This window comes from Myiozetetes cayanensis, unplaced genomic scaffold (genome assembly GCF_022539395.1).
Source record: "Myiozetetes cayanensis isolate MyiCay16 unplaced genomic scaffold, myiCay2020 scf7, whole genome shotgun sequence".
Taxonomy (NCBI): Eukaryota; Metazoa; Chordata; class Aves; order Passeriformes; family Tyrannidae; genus Myiozetetes; species Myiozetetes cayanensis.
The window spans coordinates 5355326-5378993 of NW_026087964.1; the positions used below are offsets into that span (position 1 = coordinate 5355326).

Sequence of the window (23668 nt, forward strand, 5' to 3'; positions counted from 1 at the left end):
TGAGGAATATTTTAGTTCTCTTTTACGCTATATATAAATGCACACTGCAGCACTCACAGTGCATTTTATTTACTTTCACTTAGTGCCACTTCAGCCTACTTGCTGAGCCCAGACTCCACACTTGACTTTTGCCTTTTTACCTTTCAAAAGATGCCACTTGTTCTGGAACATATGGATGGTACCAGAACTTATTCCTACATTTTTCAGTAAACATAAGTTAAGAGAAGCATCTGCAGTGCCTTAAATGTATGCATTTTTTTGGCCAGCTAAGCCTCTTGGCAGCAATGCACAAAAAGCTACCTGGGATGCAAGCTGGGGACAGGTGAAGAGTGGCTGGTCTCTGAGAGGGAAGCTGCTGACTCCTAAGAGAGGGAATGCCTCACAGACCTCACTGTCCACGTTGCCCTCTTCCTCTCTCCCTCCTTTCCCCATCCCTCCAGTAGTTCCTTGCTGAATGCAGCGACAGCTGCCTGTCCTAAATTACAAGCACTGGGCTACATCGACGTTTCTTCACCTCTCAAAATGCCCCCAGCAGACTCTGATGCACTTTATGCTCCTGTTCCCACTGGAAGGTGAGCTGTGGTGGCCTGTGTACTGCCATAAGGCAGGGACAGCAGCAAAGACTGGGACATGACAGCAGCTCCTGAGGCTGGAACGACCCTGCAAAGCAACACAGTCAACACCAGCATGACAGACCCGACCAGAGCCTCAGCAGCTGGTGCTGGTCAAACTGCCCAGTGCTGTCCCTGCAGGAGTGCACTGACAGCAGAAGCAGACAGACCGATGAGGGTCCCAGAGTCACCTCTGACTTCGGCCAGCAGAAGGAATAAAAGCCCTATGGCACAGTTAGTGCCTGTTGCTGTATTGTTCCTCAACCTTCTCCCACTTGAGCTCTCCTGCTGCTGCAGTGAGCACGAGCTGTCAGAGGCATGTGAGGTGTGACAGAGACGTGTCACACCGCAGTGCACGCTCACCCACGGAGCTGAACTGCCCCCAGACCAACCCAGCAATATGGGAGCTGCTCAGAGGGGCACCTGGACAAGGCAGGGCATAGGCAGGCCCACGTCAGCAAGGACTCTGGGGCAGGTGGAGCACCAGAAGCTCTGACTGGTATCTGGTTTACTCACTGGGGAACCATAGCCTCAGGCTCTGCAGTATTAAGAGCTGCAGGACCAACATCTGACTACTCTCATCCTCTCTCCTTGTTTTTTTAACAGACTGCTCCCTGCAGCCAGGCTTGTCCTCACAGCTTTCCTCAGGCTTCAGCCATCCCACTGTCTTAAGCTGCTCTTATTTGAAGAGTAGCCATGAAGGATTTAACAGCCCTTAATTGTCCTGGGTCTCAGTGATAACTAAGAGCAACACACAGAAATTTGAGATGTGTTTCATGGGAAATGTCAACAGGAATTTAGAAGCCATACAGGGATTCCCAAAAGCATCAGAAGGAAAAGTAATGGCAGCTGGATATAATTTGTCTTTCCTGGATGGTGACCATCACAAATTTACATGGTATGAGATTCTACATCCTTCAACCACAGGCAATAAAATATCTGACCTTGCAAGAATCTGAGGCAACAGAAATCAAACGTTATGGAAACAGCTGAAACCCACTGCAGTATGTTTTTGCCCTGGTGTGGATTTCTCTTCTTCTGCCAAGAAAAAAAAAAAGAAGGAGATTCCAACCTATATTTTAGTATTTCAGCCTTTAGGTTGTGCTCATCCATAAAGAACAATTTTCTGTATTTTAAACCTTTAAAGTCAATGTCAGGCAAATATGAACAATTCTTAGAGCTATAGAAAAGTCATTTCTTTTTCAGGTGTCTTCTATTTTTGGCCCCGTTATCTAATGATTGTCTTTAACATTTACCTCTCAAGCGCTTTTAAGCAACAGTGAGGGAGGTGTCACCTAGTACCACGAGCTCAGTGTCACACAGCACCTACCTAATCCAGGCAGATGAACAACAGTGCCTTGTGGGGAAATACACAAGTGATGGAAACACCTTTGTACACACTGAAAACAGAGTCCACAAAGAACTAATCAGCCATGCTTTTAATAAACTTATTTAATACTTCATTTAGCCAGCCTTCCACCCATTTGTTTCGCACATCGAAATGCACACACTGCAGTTTAGTAGTCCTCCTAAATTAAACCTCTCAAACCCATCTGTCTTACTGGCACTCAAGTTTCTTAGATTACACTGCAGGGAGACTCAAGTTTGTCTGCTACCTCAGAATAGTGTCAGACCCAATTAGATAAGGAAAGTGCCATCACAAGATCATGCCACTACAGGATCAAGCAGTTTTAATTCCCACTTGAAGTTACATGGAGGCACACACGCACTAACACACGCTGCCCACAGAAACCCCAAGAGTGGATTAGGACTTGCAACCATTTACATGAGAGCGGTAACACTTTGGCCCTTGCTGGCAGTGGAACACCACAAAGCAAATTTCCACAGCACATCCAAACCCACACCGTGGGTCTGCAGTTCTGCTACAGGTGTGTTTGCGTTTGCCACCTTTCACAGTACTCTTGTAAGGAATTTGTTGAGGACTGCAGAGTGGGTCAAAGAGAACTGCATTTATTTAAACAAGGAAAAGCTGCATAACAACAACAGGTTTGCACCAGGTTTACACACAGAGGGGAAAAGGATGATAATGATAATTTTCCAGGAATTAACCATTCACCAACAGGTGGCTGAAGAGGATGCAATCTGTCTCATCCAGAAGCAGCTCCTGGGAGTGTGTATGTCCCTCTCACATGGAGTTTAAGGCACAAGGTGCAGACTGGCTCTATGCACACAAGCTACACGTTTTATCAACTGACAACACCCCAGAGCAAGTCACTGCTTACAAATCAGCTCATGGCTTGAAACCGGCTTTAATTATCAGAACTGTTTCCCCACATCAAAATGCTAAGCAAGAACATCGTGTCTCAGGACAGCTGCCAACAGGAAGGATCTTAAAAAAAAAAGGAGGGGGGGAGAGACTACAATGCTTAAATAAGCCTGGAGAAGTTGAGCTGCAGCACAGCACTAAGCCAAAAGAGCACAGTACTGGGCCTAGTGAGCTTTTTTCTGCCTAATTTTAAACCTCCCTATAGACCTAGTTATTTTATACGTATGTCAAATGAGGGGAGAAATGTGTTCAAGATTTTTATTTTTTTTTTACATCACCACTGTATGATGCCAAATTAAAGGAGAGGCAAGTCAAGTTGAATTATTTTAGCTAAATTAAAAACATGCATTGCTGTCACACACTGAGCACAAGGCCTTGGGATTAAAGACAGACAGAATTAAGCAACCTTTTCCTGCATCAAGTTAAATGAGTGTGAAGCACTAATATCTGCAACACTGGATACCTGTGACTGTGGTTTTTATTGTCTGTTGTACCTCCATATCCAAATACCAAGTAAATACAAGTATCCAATTTAACTAGCCTGAAAAATGCTGTAGGGACTCCACGTTTCCACGTGCACGAGGCACTAAAAGAAACAACAGCAATTTACACCACATTTTTAAAACCTAATCAGAATTAAGGCAACTCTCTCCAGTTCAGCACCTAAACAATCACTTTCTCATTCTCAGAGGTCGGAAGTTTTAAGCTCTGACCAGGAAACTATCAAAAAGAGATATTCAGCGCTATGTGTTACTTCCATTTTTGCTTTTACTATTGCTTCCTCAGCACGTGTACCCACCAAAGCTTCATGGCCATCTTAGAGAGAGCAGCTAATGATGGCAGCTTGTGAAGTTTACTGGCTTTGCAGGGGGAAGGAGGTGGTGGGTGTTGCTGTCTTTTACAGATGCAGATACTTGAGATGGGCTCTGAAAAACCTGAGGTGCCTTGAGACAACAGTAGGGTTCCTGTTGCAGCCAACTGAAGGCTGGTTCAGACCCCAAGTGAGAACACCAAATGAAGAGAAGAAAAGAAATCACACTGAAGTAATTAATAATACATGTCCCCAAATGTCTTGCTGTATGTCTCCAACTCCCTCGTTTAAACCTTGTAATTAGAGGTGAATAGAAGACAGTGAGGTGTATATATAAACAAATTTAGGGGAAGGATTAAATGCACTGACTGTAATTAAAGATGGTCTCTTCCAAGACTGCAATGGGTATTTTACTTTCAGATGAATTGAAAGATGAGCAACACTTATTTCCCCCTGCAACACTTATTTCCCCCTGCCAAACAGCGACAAAATACAGCATCATGGGACAGTGGACATTTGCAGATATCTTGACAGTTCCACCCCAAAGTTTAGATATAGCTTGCCACAGCACAGATAGTACCTTGTTTATAATTTAATTTCCGTCCTATTTCCCTTTCCATTGAACAGTACAAAGCTGGTTGCCCCTGAGTCAGACAGGGTGCAGTTGAGCAGAATCTGAAAATGATCCATTTGGGGATGCTACGCTATGGAACAGCTTTTCAAAACTCTTCTCCCTTTCCTCCTTCTTCTTTCCCACAAAACTCAGCCCAGATTTCTTAAGTGCAGTGTCCTGACATTATCTGGCAACAAAAGGAAGAGCTGAAGTTTGGACCCACTCGCCATGTGAGTATGTAAAGTCAGGCAGTGGGAACCAAGACACCCAGCAGTCTATTTTAAACACCTCTTAGCACCTACACCCAATAACTGCTTCTAGCCAAACACACACAACAAGCTCCCAAATTTCCCTAGCAGAAATTACTTGCTCCACCCATGCTGTTCGTTGCAGCAGTCAACACAACAGCACCTACCAATCGGGATTAAGTCAGCTTTCTTGGGGGAATTACAGGGTTTGCTACCTTTATGTTTTGTAAATACCAGCTAATGTGCTATGTAAGGCACAGAGTGCCTGTACAGCCAGTATTTGCAAACGGTGATGGTATTCCTCACTTCAAGAAGAGCTGCTGAGTCCTGGCAGCAATTACATGCCAGGCAGGTCCCTTATTTATCACCTTCTATCTTCACTTAGTTACCTGAATTGAACCATCAAGGAAAGAAAAGCAGATAAATTTGTCAGGCATTCATCCCAAGGTGGCATTTGGGAGAATAGGACTCACCACTAGTTCTCCAGCCTTTTAGAAACATTTTACCAAGGTCAGATGCAGTCTTTAACTGTTACCCAAATCTTCTGCTTTCTTGCTATAAGGTAGAATCTAATATAGGCTTTCGTAATGTAGGGCATGTAGCCTGTAACTAGAGTTATTAGTTGTTCAAGTTAAATGCATTGCAACATGACCTCATGTACCTACATCCAAGCCCACACCTCTTCTGTGTCAGCTGTGCCAATCTCCACATGCTACACAATTAGTTACACTAATCTGTATAGAAAAAAAAATTGCACAACATAAACTAGAATTAAACAACAATATTAGCCACTTGACGTCCTTTGACAAGTCCTGTCACCCTGCTCTAGTCTAGCAGGGTGTGTACACAGCTCAGCATATGCATTGCCATCTCAAAACACAGCACTCTATGAAGTCCCAAAACAAGTCTCTCCTTCAAAAATAGGGAGAGGCAGACAGAAGGAGTATCTTATCCATTCATGTAGTTTGCACAGCTCTTTAGGACAAGAGGAGTCAGCTTTAACTGGATCCCGTGCATGGAGGAGGCAGTGGGGTTGTTTTTGTTTTGTTTTTTACAAAAAAGGCCCAAATTAAGCTTCTGTGAAGGAACATCATTATGCTTTTTCACATTTATGATCTGCTGGCTAAATGTTCATGCTCAGTACACTTTCTGGAACCTTAACTGCATCGTCTGCAGCTGCCTGGATGTGATGGAGGGTTCAGGCTGCAGGCACAGCTCCTACTGAAATCCCCTGGGTGTGAGGAAGAGTCAGGCCCACAGCCTGCCACATGTTAAACCATCGTGTGTACCAAGGGGAGAAAACACAGATTAAAAACTACTTGACCTGCAAAGGAATCCTGAGCAGTAAATCTAAGCACAAGTGTCTGCTGACAGAGACCACGAGAGGAAAGGGGCATGAGCTGCAACAGGGAAGTACATATCGTTCCATCCAGAAAGAGACATTTTGAATTTGGGACCAGGCCATGGCATATCCAATACTCAAACAGCGTAGGCCCTCCAGGGAAAGGAGTGCTAAAAATAGAGCTAGAGATGCCAAAGCAGCATGGAGGCAGGGAGTGGAAGAGATAGGACAACCAACCCACAGAATATAGCCACCTCCTCCAGCTTAGGTTGATCCCTTTTTGTCTGCTCCAACCAGGGACACTGTGACATCAGCACTCATGACATACTTGGGAGAAAGTAATCCCCCTCCTGCAGATTTGGTGTAAATCCTGAGTGCAAAGCCAGCCTTGCCTTAAAGAGCTGGAGCTGCACTGCTGGCTTGCAGGTGCATTTGCCACTTCTTCAAACCACAGCAGGTACCACTTCCATACACCCAGTTTTGGTCTGTGGGCTTCCACAGACTTGACTGGTTGGGATGCAGCCAAGGATTCCCATGGCATTACGTAAGACTCATTTCAGAGGCCAGATTCTTAAAGCCCATTAGCTGCCTAAATACCTTTACAAAAAAAAATCAAGTTCCAGCTCACTTGCCCAAATGTAGCTGAGCAAGCTTAAAAAAAAATATATTTTTTTTTTATTACCTAATTCAACAATTTTTTTTTTCTCCTCCAATCAAGAGAGCAGTCACCATCAGGCCTCTCTTCCCTTATTTGCAGGGAATCAATGTTGTCTGTACAGTCCTGAAAGCAGCTGGAATTCCAGCCCACCCATCTCCCCTTTGTACGAGACCAGCCCGCTCTCTCTACCGTGCTGGGTAAGAACTGGCCAGGTCAATTAGCAGATGCTGAAAACATAAACCACCTTTCACATAGTCCATTAGAGGCTGACACACAATGGACTTATGTTTGGAGAGAGGCACGAACAAATTCAAGTGGAAAAAAACGCATGCACTTGGTTTCTCTCCCATCTGCTCTCTGCTGGCTGCTGGGCTGGCCAGGAAGCACACGGCTTTCTGGAGCCCAGACCCACGACTACACTTGGGCTCCACAGTTCAAAGATTACTTCAGCAGGAAAAAGGACACTACAACTGAGTCAAGGCTGTATTTTAGTCCCATTTTTCATTGCCAAATAGAAGCTTTGTCCAAAGCATGAGGATGTGCACATCTCTGACACCTGGAATATAACTTCCTGAGCAGATTAACTTCCAAGCTTCATCTGCTTAATATACCCCTCCTTTCCAAACCAGCAGTCTAGGTGGGAAGATACTATTGTTGGGAGTGCATAATCAGGTGAGCTGCTATCTGCACTGGAAAGACAGCAGTTCAGTGCAGAAGTATTTATAGTAGTCATTGCAGCAGGTAGTGCAGGAAAAGCCACAGGTCCAGACACTTGCTGATTCTCTAGAAGTGGGAAAATGGTGAGGAAAGAACAGCATTTCAATGCAAGGTTTTAAACCTTCCAATTTCTTTAATTCCATAGATCAGTCAGACTCAGAAACATGGGACTTTTCAGCAAAAGCACAGAATTAAATCTTCGGTTCTGAGGGTCCAGTTTTTTATAGACTTTGCTAAACAGGCTCCACCAAAAAAAAATTATTACAGAAATTTAAGACACAAATGCCTGAGACTAAATTACAAGTAAAAGGGTTTAAGCTGAGATTCAGGCTTGCACTGGCTGAGTCAACACCATTCACCTGCCCAATACAGCTGGCACCCTCAAAGAAGCAGCCATAGCTGGGCAGGAGGAACAGGGGCCCAAACCATGGTGGCCTTCAGTTCACAAAAGGCAAGTCACACTCCTAAGACACTACCTTGCTAAAGCACTGCAAAGGTATGTTTATTGCAATTCAATGGAATTGCAATAAACCATTTTACACCAACCAGATGATGTAAAAAAGTTCTTTACTTGATGAGAAAACAAGAAGAAACAGATCTTATAGGGAGTTAGTATACAGATATTATAGTTCAGCTAGTAAGATGGTGTGGTTCCAACCAATAATGTAGCAGCCACATTACCTGGATGGTTTAGATATAATCTGGACACATCCTAGAAATGGCAGCAGTTTTTATAGACACATTATAACAACGAAATCTGTCCCAGGTCAGTAAGACCCATCCAGCACAGCACTCCAGGCAACAGCAGCCAGCACTGGATGCTAAGGAGAAACACTAAGCTGACAGAGAAGTGAACTGTAACTGCCCTCTACTGTAAATTAACACTGTCACTCAAAGAAGCCATCCCACTCTCTCCCTGTGCTGGCATCAGGGTGTGCCTGTGACAGTGAGCTGGGTCAGGAAGCCTCTCCCCTCCTGCTGTGCTGGTAGGAAGCAGGGCCCAGCAGCACCAGCCTGGGACCACGGTGGCTTAAACTCCTGATGGAAGCACAGCAGTGAGACACGTACTGGGTGATCCTTCCCTGGAAGGACTTTACCTCCACCACCAGTTTGGGGGTTTCCTCAGTTAGTGGTGGCACCACAACCATTCAGCGTGATGGATCAATGCAGTTACATCTTTGATGCTGCATAGCAGAGCTAACCACAATGGTAATTTATGATTTTGAAAAGGCAGCCCATAACAAAAATAAACATTAAGTATTGTTTTAGTATGCTATTATTTCAATGACCTTTCAGCTCTGTTTCAAAACTTCCAGGTTTATCAGCAACTGGCAATTACATGCTTTTCATTAACCCTGCAGTTTACTAACATGGAGCACCACAGAGAGAATTTCAAGACATTCTCTCAGCTTATATAAACTTTAAACTCAAAGTGACTCTGGTGAGTGAAATTGAATGTAACTGTGCTCCTGCATCTGCACTTCCTTCATGAGAATACCTATTAGAACTTAACTTCAGAGGCACCTCTGCTCTATTTACTGTATCAGCTAACGTTGCACATCATAACTTTCTCATCAAAATATATATTGCTTATCAAAACCTATGTTTATATACAGATATCCATTTCATACACATGATGATGTAATAGAAAAACCTTTTTCTGGCAAGATACTATGTTTTAGGACTACACACAGCACTACCCAAACCTCAGGTCAGCATTACCTTCTCTGCACATGAGAACACTTTCAGTCTCCCCCTGATCAGCACTCTAACCAGTGCATACATCAGGCTCCTTTGGAAAGAAAGAAAGCGTTTTTCTTTTCTTCTGTAAAGTTTTGCAAATCATGGTGCCTCATGTATTCCCCATCCTGGTCTTGCACTTCTAAAAATTCAGGGCAGTTTCCCTCAACTGACGCAGGCCACCTCCACAGTGGTCCCAGCTTCCTGCACTACAAACTAGCGAGCCCTGAACAAGAGTGCTCCCTGTCACACCTGATACCCACTGATGGAGCTAAACACCTATGCACTTCCACTTCTTGGAGCACCTTCCATAGAAAAGCAGGGAAATGCCCCTAGAGTACACCTCTGCCAACAGCACTGCCTGGTTTTACCTCCACAGGGCTCAGCTTGTCAGCTTTTGTCAGACCTAAGCCTGGTGCCCTGGGCCCTAGATCAAGCCACAGCAGGGTCACACAGCACTTGTTCAGCTCACGTGGTGCCAGTCTGGGGACAGCAGCACGCGGCTTGCCAATTTCAAGGCACATTTTTATTCATTTCCTCACTAATTCTTAAAAGCTGTTCTTCAAAATCATCGAGATTCACAAGCAGTTTTCAAAGACTTGGCGAGGGAAAGGGCAAGAATTCTTGCATTCCTCCTGCAGCAGAGCTCCTCGTGGCCAGGCAGGAGGGAATGACTTTGTCAGCAGAGGAACCCTGATGGGTTGATCTCAGCATCCTTTGTCAGGGCTCCATGTGCTTGCATCAAGAAAGGGTGGACTACAGTGGGAGGTGCTGCTCCTGCTCCCTCCCATGGCCTTGCACGAGCTGGGGGGATACACCTTGGCTTTTATCTTCTAATGCAGCACTAGTATAAACTGATGTAAATAAATGAGATTATGCTGTGTCTTTTTAAGAAGCTTATGTCTTTCACGAATTTCTGAGGTTTTTTACAGTACGAAAGTCGAATTCCTTTATACAATTGTCAGGTCAGGTCGATTTAAAAATTTCCTTGCAAAAAGTCTGACTACTAATTTACTTACTGTTTACATTGCTCTGTGAAAGCCTACAGACATAATGGCCTGGCTGGAAACAACAAAAAATACATAAATGAATATACATGCATGTATTTGTCATTAGGAACTAGTTACATCCAAGTGCCACTCTAACCTGCCTGTGATTATTAAAATATCTTCTAGGACCTCATCTGTCCTTAGGATAGAAAATTTCTTGCCTTTCTACTTTTTATTTAGGGGGATTCCTGTTTCATGGCTCCAAGATGCAAATGTGGATCACACAGGACCAAAACAAGACTGCCATTAGAGGGTAAGTCCTTACAGGCGTTTCACTATAAGGAACATACGCTGAATTTCTGAGCAGGATATTCGAGGGAGACTTAAAGCAGAAAAAAAGGATGTTATGAATTGCTGACAAACACTTTACTATAACTGTAATCTGAATTCTAACATCTAACAAGATTTTTTTCTTGGAATTATGTCTCTGCTTCCATTTGTCTTTCTCTGAGCATCCCTTCAAAAACACACAGGAAAGAGACACAGCAGTAGAAAACGCAAATTAAAGTAGTGGTGCCAAACAGCTGAGCCGGCACACGCAGAGATCAACAACCACTGCCATTCCCACCGACGCCAAATCCACCGGTAAAACCTCTGATGTGCAACACCAGTGCAGAACCTGCAACAGCACCACACGCAGTACAAGGCTACCACGGCTTTCCAGTGGCAGCTCTGGCCACCCTCATGCAGGACACAACGGCCCTGTGAATGAGGAAGCCATTTCCCTGCCCTCCAGCACCGAGTGCAGCCCACAGGCGCCACGGGAGGGACTGGGGAAGGAGAGGGATGAGCACGGCCATCTTCTCCGCTCCTCCTCGACAGGCTCCTGTGAGATAACCAAATGTGTCTCGCCAGAGAGGCATCACGGCAGTGGTGAGTCAAAGGCGCTGGTCCTGGAAGGGATACACCTCCAAAATCAACATCCAGTGCTTCCCAGCTGACAGGGCAGGGCTGTGCTGGGGAAGGAGGACGGGCTCCGCCGAAAGGACCAGCTGCTACAGGGACACACCACGGCTGTGAATCTTCCATTAAACTTTGCAAGACACTTGATAGATTCTAATGTAATTTTAGTAAAACACTGTGAAAAACACTATGATCGGTTATTATCTGCTCATACACCCACAGCGCTGGAGGAGGGGGTTGTTAAAAAAAAAAAGAGAAATAAAAATTGCAGGAGTCCCTCACACCAATACATCAGGCAACTAGAACTGAACACGTCTCAACCACTTTTGTGAACACCCATTTGCACATACAAGGATCTCGCACTAATTTGCAGGTTCTCACCGGGAATAATAAAAATCTGGCTTCAAGTATAGCCTAACTGCAGGAGGCACAGCAAGCAGCAGCAGTTACAAACATTAGTTGTATAATCACACGACATACTGTGCAGTTTACCTATTTTGACCTTGAGATGGCAGAGAGAAAAGGTAGCAAGGCAAATACTGTATGGTCCAACTACTACAACACAGAACTGAAAGTGAGAACAGAGATTGAACAATTAATAGATTCTCCTTCTGGCCCTGCATCTGCTGCTAATGCTGCTGTGCCTCATTTACTGTGCTGCTTAAACACGTTAAGGCAGAGCAGAGGGAAGAAGAGGCAACTCCATGCTTGGGTTATAAAAATGACTGAAGGAAAATAAAAAAAAAGAGAATATGGAGTTTGCATGACAACAAGTCAATAATGATGGAGCAGAGGGGAAGGAAAAATGCAACAGAGTATCTAAAATGAGGATGAAAAAAAATGAGAGTGAGAAGGAATCACAGTTGGGGCCAATGACTTTTTTTTATTATTTTAAAGAAGTGTGACCAAAGGACAAAATTTTACATGCAGTTATTTTCCTGAAGACTCTGTCAGCAGAACTTCTGCCAGTTGATGTCACTGCCTTAGCCAATGCACTGCATTCTACAGCTGAGGCCTGTGTTTGTGAGCTTGAGCCTTCTCCAGTTCCTCTCATCTCTAGGATGACCACGTGGCTATTAGGCAGAGCTACAGTTTACTCATATTACAATTAAACTACAGGAAAGCATGTAAGCATGCAAGGGAAGTGATGGTCTAGCTGCTACATAACTGCAGCCACAGAACAAGACACAAAAAACCCCCACGAGTCCAAACTTGTTGTGCCATCAACCACGTTTCACGTATTTAGATGCATGCAAATAGGTTTAAATCATATTCACACACACCACCCTTGCTGTCTCTGGATGCACGAAACCTGAAAGACCACAAGCTACACAAAATGAACAGAAAACTACCCGAAGGAGAGTTTATCCTGCTGCCTGGATGGTAAGTGAAAGGCAGCAATCCTGCAGTGAGGGAACCGAAAGGCAGAGCCAAGACAGGCACCATTTGCTCTCGGAGCTCTCTGTGTGCACCCCAGAGACTTCAGACAGCTCAAAGGCCCATCTGCAAACAAACTCTGACATGATACAACGGACAGGGAACACTGCCTCCAAAACTGTGCAAACCTGAGTTCTGTACATCTCAGGTCTGCAGGGTCTAAGGTCTGTCCTGGTTAAGTCTGGCTTTTCCCAGCACTGGATACACCAGACCAGGGCTGCAGCTCAGGAGGTGCCCATTTCTATCACACACAGCTCTCTGGACAGGACACGCACCAGCAAGGAAGCAGACGGAGGGGAAAAACATATCTGTAGGTACTTACATGCAAGATGGAAATTAACTGCACTTTAGGCATACTTTAAAAAAAAAAAAAAACATAGAATAACCCTGTGTGACACACTGTTCCCGAAAATCATTCACCTTAGTCACAAAATACTTTGTACTATAGCATTTAACACCTCTAGCAAACAGTTGCTGCAATCAGATTCTTTGTTAGTAACAACTCGGTTATCCAGTTACAGCATTTATCAGTACAAAGCTAATTATCAGGGGTGTTTCAAGAAGAGCATACCAAACAACAAGGGAAAAAAAGCCAAATAATACTATACCTATCCTATTTTAGTTGATAAAAGAATCCGAAACAACTTAATAACCTACTCAGTGCAGAATCAAAACAATTTCAGCAAAATATTCTTCAATAAACATGGTAACTCTAATGTCAACCATACATCTTTTAATTAGCTTTTTTTTCAAGACTTACCTATGTTTTTCTAGTTCGTTGTGTGATGACCTATTAAAAAGAGAAAAGAAATATTAGAGAAAAGGATAAATAAACCAAGATTTAGAATATTTAAAAGCCAACACCTGCATAAGTCGCAAAAGAGTTCTCTAAAACATGCATTTATATGGATTATGAAACAGCTTTGCTATTAAATTGGTTCACTTTTACATCCCTTAGATACTTGAAGGTATCAACTTAATTTTCATGAGTAAACCGTGGGTTTGGGGAGGAATTACAATAAATTTGCATTTATTAGCGCTCAATACATTCAGAGACAGAAAGGAACATAAAAAAATGAGCAAGTTAGCAATAAAAACAGCCCACAAGATTTTTATCCGTGAAGAAAAATTATGAGGGGGCAGGAAGAGTTAGAAGATCTAAGTGGTAGCAGGTAAGAAGAGCAAAAAGCACCCAAAAAGCCAGCTTTCAAGCCCACAGAGCAGCAGAAAGAAAAATCAGCAGCTAATCACTGCTGTTGTTGTTGTTGACATCTTAATGGCAAAAAAGAGGAATCCTCCTAATTCTTCTGAGTCTACAAACAGAAAAAGAAACCAAAAATATCACAGTCTCTGTACTGACCACAGCAGTATGCTATCCTCTTCCAATCTACTAGGATTGGAGATTTTTTTTTTTCCCCAACCAATGCTTCAGGTTTTTTGCCATTAGAAGGTAGCCCTAAATTCTTAGAGGATTTATTTTTTTCCACTGATTCAGCTGAAAATATTAATTTTATTTATTTATACAGCTCAGATTAAAAACATTCCTAAAATGAAGTTACTGTCACCATTTCAAAACAAGCAATTTTCCAGACTTTTCAGTTTTGCCCCACTGAATGCATGCCCGGCACGTAAGGATCAAAAGATCCAGAGGCGGTGGCAGCTTTTAGGGCAGGCAGATGATGTCAGAGCAGCTCTGCTCCAGCGTTCTGCAGCCCCAGCCCCTGCAGCTGGGCACGATGTGCTGGCTGAGGGGGCTTCAAGGAAGGGTGAGAGCAAAGCCTCTTGGCTTTTTTGGAGGGGCAAGTGCACGGTCCCACCAGCAAGCAACGACATCCCAAGGGGAGAAAGCCTTCCCGCAGGAATGCTGCCCAGCGGAGAGCTGTCCTGCCTCTCCCTGCACACACACGTGCAGCTGGATGCTGCGGCTCTACCGGGGTGTTACTGATGACAAAGCATCACTCCAGCCATAGAGGGGTGGTGGGGGGAAAGAAAGCGAAGCTCAGGCAAACAAACACCCAAGTGAACAAACCCACAAGCCATTTATCTCAGGCCAGTGCAGCTCCTGATCCTGCAAGCGCTTCAGTGAACTGCCCCTCTGCAGGTAAAACTGAAATGCTTACAAGGCTCAGCACTGATGCTAATCCACTCTCACCAAAAAGCATCCCAGTGTTGGTACCGAGACACCAATTACGTCACTCACTATCTGCTGTCTTTTTCTGAAAGGCCTAGGAATTCTCTACGTAATTTTTTTTAAACTTGTTGCATCAAGTGAGCCACAATCAGGTAATGTGTGATAGTATTCCTAAGTGCTGTTGACCAGTGCAGCAACACTGAAAGTGTTTTACACATAATCAGCGCTACATAAATATGGCAGGGTGGGCTTGGTTTGCTGTGTTTTACTGCCCTTGCCATTTGACTACAATAAGGGGAAACTGGTTTTTATTTTCTACAACACATCTACAGAGAAAGAGATCAAACTTTTTCTCTACCCCAATATTTACAAAAATTGACAAACACTACACCAAATCCACCAATGTTTATGAAAATACGTGGGAAACAGAAGTTCAGGAGGGTACTGTTGTCCCCAAACACCCTCACTGGGCCTGTCAAGGGCACAAAGACACTGTTTGCAGGGAACTCTGGAAGAGAGAGGAAATACAGGCTGGTATGGATTCATCCCTGCAGCATGAACTCCTTGACATTTCTGGCAATTAGACACGAAGATGAACACAATCACTGTAACTGGCCCATTCCAAGCTCCCTGCTGTAGCAGAGCTCACAGCAGCTCCGGTGAGCATGCACAGGGACAGCACCAGAACCACTGGCCAAGAAATTCAGCCTGCACTGAGTGTTTTGCTGGGTTAAGAGAGGATGCAGTGATTAGCTGGAAGTCCTGCATGCAGCACACCCACAGGGCACCTCTGTTGGGCAAAGGGTGTTCTCCTGTCGGTTGTGCCAGCCACCAGACGGAGCAGTGGTGGGTGTGTGCCTCTTTGCAGAGCTCTTTGGGACATAAAAGACTGCAGTGTGCAAACGTGGGCACCAGCCACACATTTCAGGAGGTGTGGGGGGGGCTGACTAACACCTCAACCATCAGTTCCTATGCAGGAACCAAAACCGAGAGTCCTGACATTTACCTGGGAGTTGCTCCATCTACACAAGTTAAATGCCCAATTACAAGCATGATGGGGGTTTTTTGTTGTTGGGTTTGTTTACAGAAGAGGTGAACCTCTCTCTAAATATTGTTTTTTATCTCCTTCACTGTCTACAGTACCAAATATTGCAAGAATATCCATCTCCTTCTGCTATTCATGCAACCTTAAGTGAGGGGAAAAAAACATAAGAACTGGTCTGCACACAACCCAGTACCCACCGTACCCTGTTTCAAAATGGAGTCTTTTATTACTTCAGTAAAAGATGTAGGCCACGGCTAAGAAGATGTATCTATATGTGTATTTATATAAAAGAGACAGATGTATGACTGTTTTTCAGACAAATGGTCTGTGAAGTCCTTAAAAAAAAGGCTGAAAGAGAAAGAAGATTTCTGGTGTTTAGCTTAGGTTCACTTGGCAGAGTTGGAAGTAGAAGTGATGAAAAGGTGACAATGAAAAGGTGACAATAAAAAGTTCAGATTAAAAAATGGAAAAAGACAATTAAAAAAATCATCAGCAAAATCACAGATCAGGAACACTGCTGCTTAAACTACATCATTAACCGGAGACAGCCCTGATATTCCTTTAGCAAATGCTGAGCAGTTCACTGGATATGAAAGAGCAGTTAAATTTTCTTTGTGAAGAAACTGGCCAAAGAAGATTTGGAAGAACAAAGAGGAGCCAAGTAAATGCAGATGTTGGTCTGCAAGATGCTTTACCACTTCCAATAGCACATCCCCAGAGCCATTGCCCTCCACCATCCTTTCTCCAAACAAGAATTCAAGGTATTGCATTTGAGAATTCCGCTGATTCAGCAGACTCACCTAAGTACTTCAGACAGGTGCTAACTGAGATGGTGAGACTAAACCAGAAGAGGCAAGAGCCCCTCCAAGTCCACTTTCTGCCAGTTGATGGGCGAGCCAGCAGGAGCTGCTCACGTGCATAGGAGGTTGAGATTTCCCTCTATGCACGATGTGCAGCCTTAAGTATATTTAAGTTTTCAGTATTAACACACCTTCCCTACTCCTCCCTCTATTTACCTCACCAGACAGGGCATCTTGTCAGTGGGAAACCAGCACAGCTCCTGACAAAAGCGGTGAACTGCTGAAGTTTATTGCCCAGTGTTAAGGTCTAGACCGTGAGTCACCAATACACTACCAGTTGCCAACACATTTTAAAGCACTATAGGGAGTAAAGCAGGCTGGTTAACGAAGTGCTTAAAACAGTGGCAAGCATCTTACCCGTGCCAGGGCTTTCTAGTACAGGCAGGGCTGCCAGGGTGTTATACAACCCATGTGCAGAGGACACAACTCCACCTAAGGTCACACAGCCGTGTGCAAACCACACTGCCTGCACTTCACCTTCTGTCCAGGCCAAAAGAGTAAGAACAAACAGAGCAAGAAGTTTTACAAGGTGCTACACGTTAAGTGTCTACATCCAGTTCCCACTCCCAAAAGAGCAGGTGTGTAAAAGCACGAGGCTTACCCCTTCAGTCCTCTGTGAATGCGACTGCTACGCAGCTTTTCGTCCGAAGGATCAAGATTCGCTTCCAGGAAATTCTCTGTATACACTTATAACCTGCTGTGGGATGCACTTGAAAATATTACAGCTCACCACCCAAAGCACCAGATGAACCTGCACATAAGCACATGGCCTGTTTTTTTCCATTTGTTTCAAACTGGACACATTGCTCACAGCCTGTCAAAGAGCGCACCTGTATGGAATGAATCCACTAAAAATTAATTTTGCATTCTCCTCATAGCAAAATTTAACCGGTTCTGCAGATTCAGCTGGGGTCGGGGAACCAGGCATACTGGCACAGCCTCGATGCAGAGTTCTGGCTCCAGCACCTTATTCAAGTTTGTGCTGCCACATGTTTGCAGTGGCCAGGTCCGAACGTGCTTCTAAGACGGTGGCAATTTGTTTCCCTCAATTGCAGGAGCAGCGCAGCTCCCAAACATTGCAGACCTACTGCAGTTCCTCAGGGGCGACAGGCCTGTTGGTGAGATCTATTTCATTGGGACTAAAATGCCTCAGTTTTAAAACCACGCTCGGTGACATCAGTTGCTGTCCCTGTGCTGCCAGCTTTAAGAAAGCAAACCCAGAAGGATCCATCGAATTCAGAAATCCAGGCAAAAAAAAAAAAAATCAGAGGAGCTGTGCCTGCACAGTCTGCTTTGCAGTGTTTTATTCTTGGCCTCCACAAAAAAAAAAAAAAATTTAAGGAAAAATAAAATAAAAACCAGGCTGCAATTCCTAAGCTGCTCTGTGTGGGCACAGAACAACATCTGCAGAGAGCAAGGGGCTCGTTTCGCGGGCCACAGGTTCACCCTCACCATGAGCCAACAGCAACAGAGGAATTCGGACATTAAGCTCTGTTTTTCTTTGAAAGACCAAATGCAGCTTTCATCTTTTTCTACATATAACCCTTCACCAAAACACAACACAAAGTACAAGTCTATTTATATAACATATGAAGAAAAATATTAATTGACACAGAAGATATATTTATTAACCGGCGTTTATTTTGCTCCCTGTCCCTCAATAAACCAGCTCCTAAATTAACAGGCCAAACACACTGCACCACTGACATCCAGTTCCTTTCTCTGCAAGTAAATTTAACCGTGACCTCAGTAGACTGGCATCCAACACTAAGATTTTAGTTTTCATTTTACCTTATTTCTGACCCTTTCACGGCAAAGCAGCTGCCCGAGCTCCCCTGTGCATGGGCACACAGGCACCTCACACCCCCATGCAGCTCAAGGTACCCCACACCTGGTGAGTGTCGTTACAGACAGGGCAGAAGCAGCCCAATTATCTGCAGCCTTGCGTGTTTCTCTGTCAGAGTGCCCTGCCTTGAGAGCAAACGTCACCAAATTTCAGATTTGTGTCGCATTCCTCCTCGGCACATCACGCACGTGTAACCTATCCATTTCCTTGGAACAAACAGTGAGTTTGACTTTAGAATATTTGTTATTCACTAAATCCAGCTGTTTGTTTGATGCCTTTTTTCAATTTCAACTACACCTTACGAAGAATTATTAAACGGCATGCCACTGCTTTAGGAATCACATACAGCTACTGCTCTGTGAAGAGCAGACATTTATTATACAGGAGTCAAGTACCTGATAAGTATTATTGTAACAAGAAGATGTGACCTAGGTTTACCTCCCTGCAAAAAAATAATATTGTGGCTTTCTCTAATCTCCTGTCCTCTTCACAAAACAAGAATCCAGTTTCATTTGCCAGAGGATTTTGGTCAAAATTACTGGGGGGAAACAAGTCTGAATCTCAGCTGAGGACGCAGCACAAATGGCAAGCCAGAGAGAAAACAAAGCAGTTTGGTTTGTGTGACATGGGAAAGGGCACATCACAGGAAACTGAGAAGAAAACACATAACATCAACTATTTTAATGTACAAGTGAAAAAGAAATGGCCAAAAATTGTGTCTGATTGCTACCAATAACCCCCCGAGAATATTTTTTATCAACAAACTGCTAACACCTGTTTTCAATTTTCATTTAAAGCTAGCAGTGGACAAAGCAAAAATGTTAAATTCCTACGGTGAACAGAAGGCTTACAGATTTTGGTTAATTAAATGTAATTCTGCGGGTGTTTTTCCCTGCATGAATCCAGACCTGTCAAAATTACTTCTCACTTAATGACAGCCAAAAGGTGAGCAAGCTTTTAGCCAAGACCTGAGCATCCTGTCCAAAGGACAGGCAGCCTTCCTCCCCCTTCTCCTGTGGGTCTGGGCCTTGCCAACCATTGACAGGGGACAGAGGTCTCATATGATTTCTTATAGGAACATCACCACCTCCTCAGCAGAGGAAGGTGGTGTCGATCCGTGCCCGTGCAGAACAACAGGGCAGCTGGAATCCATCCGAGCCTGTCCCCCTGCCCACGGGGGCTGCCCAGCACACCTGTGCTACCTGGGGTACATTTTTCTCCCCACAGGCAGGCACCATGTTTTGCAATATAAAGAAAATACAGAACAAAGAAGAAGGGTACAGCACACCAGTCTTCCTCACATCTGACAATTCTTCTCCTCCTTCCCTCTTTTCTGATTTTCCAGCAATGAGGAGGATGTTTTTCATGCTTTTATACACGTAAAGCTCATAAAGCATGAAAAAAATATATACACATATATACGTGTATCTCACTTTTTAATCTGATCAGATGCTGCAAGCAGCAGGATACAAAAATAGGCGATGAAAACAACAATGCCCCTGCAGATTTGAAATGTGCAGTTATCTGCTCCTTTCCTACTCCTCCAAGCTTAAGTATATATTTTTCTATCCAGAAAAATAATGCAATCATAAGGCATGAATTTCAGGCATGTATGCAGTCATACCTGCCTGCCTCTGATGCTCCGAACCCAGCACTTCTGCAAAATGGTTGAAGGGGAACAATATGGACAAACACTTTGTCCAGTGGTTCACATCATCCACGACCACTCCAGATCCTATGAACTTTAGGCAGTCATCTCCCTCTGTTAATCTTTGAATTGCTTAGGAAGAATTAACTATCTTATCAAAAATTCAGACTCTAGTCTGGGGCTTGGCCCCTATAGCCTCTAAGCTACAAGTAATAATAAAATAGTGATGCTGGTGCACCTCATGGATTTTCTGTATGTTCAAATGTAAGGGTAATTTCTCACCCATAAATCTAAGCACACAGGCAGCGACTGCTGGACACAGGCACAGAGCCTATAAGGACAATGCAGAGGTGCCCACAGGGCCCTGCTGCTGCTGCCCTGTCCCTGAAGGAACGGGGAGCTGCATTAAAGCAAATGTGCCCCTGCTTCCCATGTCAGTGTCCATGCTGAACCAGGTCAACCACTGCCCCAGTGGTGACCACGCTGGAAACCATTCCTCGACAAGGATCCTCCTGCCCTGTAACACAGACAACCCATTCCTCACCTAACCACTGCAGCTAGAAGAAAAGAAAGTGTAAGTAAACATCCTGCTGCACACTGCAGGATGGCATTTCTGAAGGTTGCCACTGCTACCGAGTGAGAATCAGAGTGAAACACTGAACAAGTAAATAAACATAAGTCTGCAGCTAGAAAAAAAAAGCAGGAGGGTAACTGCAAGTGGATGTGTCTGCCTCAGCTTTAATAACACCAGCAAATCTGTAACCAAAAATCTTTTAATTCTGCTGTATTTGATAGATTACAAATCCTCTCCTAAAAACTCCTGAAAGCAGCTTACAGTTCAGACAAATAACTATTTTACAGTGGATGACAAGAGCTCTAAGAACGGAAAACGATGGAATAATAGCTCTGTAAGTAACACAGATTTCTTGAATGCAAGAGATAGGCAAGAAATCCGTACAAATCAAGGAGCAGTTTACAGCTATAAATCCTATGAAACCTTTTTTGAATTTTTTTTAAAGGCAGCGAGCATACTTTATAAGAAAATATTAAAAATCTGCAGGAGCGAAGTGTCTCAGGACACAAGACACGCCTCCCACTCCTGATGACTTTCTTTTTCAAAATGCACTGACGTCTTCTCTGTGCTCCAAGATGAGACAAAGAATCCAACTAAAACTGAAAAAAGTAGGAGTACTGCAATCAATACCCCCCAAAATGGTTGCCTTTCTCAGAGCAGGGGCACGGGGGAACGATTTGCTCCCCCTCAGTTTATCCTCAAGACACACTGCTCGGCCCCGGCAGGCACGAACGGGACGCTCACCAGCTCGTGTTTTTCTCGAGGAGGGAGCTCGTCAGCTTTTGATTTCCTTTTGCACCTCCGGTGCCCCACGAGCAGCTCCTGGCCATCTGCCCAGCACCTCCCCAGCACCACCCGACCCGGCTACCCCGCCGCTGCGCAGGATGCCCGCCGGAGCAGCGAGAGCCGAGCGGGCCTGCCGAGACTCTCTGCTCCTTTGGAAAACAAGTCACGTGCAAGCCAAGTTCATTTTAGGCTATTCTACAGGAGCCACCATCCAGCATGACCATGCAGAGCGGAGCCTGCGCTGGGGCAGAGCATCGCTGCTCCGGGACGAAGCAGGCCCAAGCTGGGCACGGTCCTCGGTCCTCTCCGGAGCAGCCCTGGAAGAGCAAAGCAGAGCAGGCAGAGCACGGGGCTGGGTTCGCTCCAGGCAGGGGCCGGCAGTGTCCCTGTGAGACAGGGGAAGCCTCCTGCACGTACACAGCCGCTGCCCAAGCAGCAAACAAAGCTGCAGAGCCTGCGCACAGCAGCGCTCGGCCCCTGCCATCGCAGCGCAGGTAGCGGCGGCAGCGGGGGAACAAGAGACCCTCCGGGAGCGATGGCCGGGAACGGGGAGCGGCCGAGCCGTGCGCTGTGCCGGGTCCGCATGCGGCGGGCGGGCAGCGGGGGCTGGCGAGCCGGCGGTGCGGCAGAACGCACCGGGAGGTCAGGCTCGCCCCGGCACCTCCGCACCTCGGGCCGGCAGGATAAGTTGGAGTTTGCGGTGGGTGCCCCCCCGCCGCCCCGCACACGCCGCTCCCCCGCCCGCAGCCCAGCGCCGCCGCAACCGGAGGCTGCATCTGCTCGGGCTGCGAGGGGTGGGGGGGGGAGGAGGGAGGCGGCCGGATCGTTGCCTGTGGTTTATAAATAAATGCCGGGGGGCGGGGGGTGGAAATTAGTGCCATGCAAAGAGAAATCTGGGTGGCGATGATGGTGTTTGGGTCTGCAGCGAAAGCCGCTGTCGGTGAGCGCGGAGCAGAAGGAGCGATGAGGGCGGATGGCTCAGAAGTGCAGTGAGTACTAAGGAGATGGTGTACGCGTGGCAGTGTTTATATGAGAGATCAAAACAGAGCCAAGCCCATCCAGGGGAAAAATGGCGACTACCGGGATGGGGAAAACTGAGACACTGGATTAGTTATTATTTTTCATAAATGTATGCACTGCACATAAGCTAGACACATTGGAAAAGCTGCCGATTCATTCTGAAAAAGCGGTGCGTCTATTACCTGTTATTCTGGGATTTTCTGGCCATGGTGCCTGCCTTTGTTTTCTTTCTGGAATAGTCACTATCGAAGGGTAACACTGATGCATAGCCATGTTCTGCTTCTAGGGACAAAGTCAGCATTAGTGGCAATATATTTTTTCCATGCAATTTTTTCCTCCTTTGCAGGAACGCTAGGGTAAAGAACAGAATTTTTTCCGGTTGATTTGTTTGCATTTTATTCTGGCATCTCTTAAAGACGCGAGACACACACAAAAAAACATAACTCGGTAAACCAAAAGGGGGGGTAAAAAAACAAACCAAACCAAAAAACCACCACCGAAGTGCCGAAATTAGGAGGATTACTGGAGTGCACACTAAAAAACGAGGCGGATCATGCAAACCCTTGTCACGCTGCGCTGGGGGAGGGGAGCTGCCATACAATCACCGACTGCCACACACGGAGCAGCGAGAGGGATCCTGAGCGCTGCACACGCACCGTCCCCATCCAGGGCGGCACACAACACCCGTCCCTGGTTTGTTTGGGGGATCATAGATATATATATATATAAAAAACAAGCCAGGCTCCGAGCAGCGGTGCTCCCCCAGCGCGGTGCCGCCGCCGCAGCCCGGGTCCCCCCCGGGCAGGTGCGGGCGCGGGGCCGCTGCCCCGGCCCGGCCGCCGCACAACAAAGGCCGAGAGCGGCGGGGAGCGCCTGCGGGTGCCTGACCGACTGCCCGCCTGCGCCCTGTACCTCGGTCTCTCCGCTCCAGGTACTCGGCCGCTTCCAGGAGGATTAACAGGGAGTTCAATTCCATGGCTGCCCGTCCCGAGCCCCCCGCGCCGAGTTCACGCGCGGGGACTCCCGAGCCCCCGGTTTTAAGGCACCTCGCTCAACCTACATTTGACACACGGCCGACGGGCAGCCCGCGCGGCCAATCGGAGGCCGCGGACGGGCGCGGGGGCGGGACGCGAGGGGGTGGCCGCGCCAATCGGCGTGCAGAGCGCCCCCCCGGCGGGGCAGGGGATGTTGACAGATCCCCGCCGCCCGCGCCCATTGGCCGCCCGTGTAGTAACAATTTAGAAGCCGAAGCTTAGCAACAGCACGTGGTGGCCCGGCCCCCGCGCCCGCTGATTGGCCGCCTGCTCGCATGTAAAGCAGGCGGCGGCCGCCCATTGGCGGC

General features: G+C 45.9%; 1 protein-coding gene across 3 annotated transcripts in view; it reads right to left on the reverse strand.

Moving 5' to 3' along the window:
* Nucleotides 1-23379, reverse strand: part of MXD4 (MAX dimerization protein 4) — a 41188-nt gene extending 17809 nt beyond the window's left edge. Inside the window, exons 1-3 of one of the 3 annotated variants that reach the window (XM_050337822.1) lie at nucleotides 23239-23379; nucleotides 22509-22608; nucleotides 13177-13206 (exon numbers count right to left, since the gene is read on the reverse strand). In XM_050337822.1, the coding sequence (XP_050193779.1) occupies nucleotides 13177-13206; nucleotides 22509-22608; nucleotides 23239-23302 (194 nt within the window). In that variant the 5' untranslated portion in view covers nucleotides 23303-23379. Of the gene's footprint in view, nucleotides 1-13176; nucleotides 13207-22508; nucleotides 22678-23238 lie in introns of all 3 variants that reach the window. The other 2 variants (XM_050337821.1, XM_050337823.1) reach the window with 2 other exon arrangements.
* Between the last annotated feature and the right edge of the window lie 289 nt (nucleotides 23380-23668).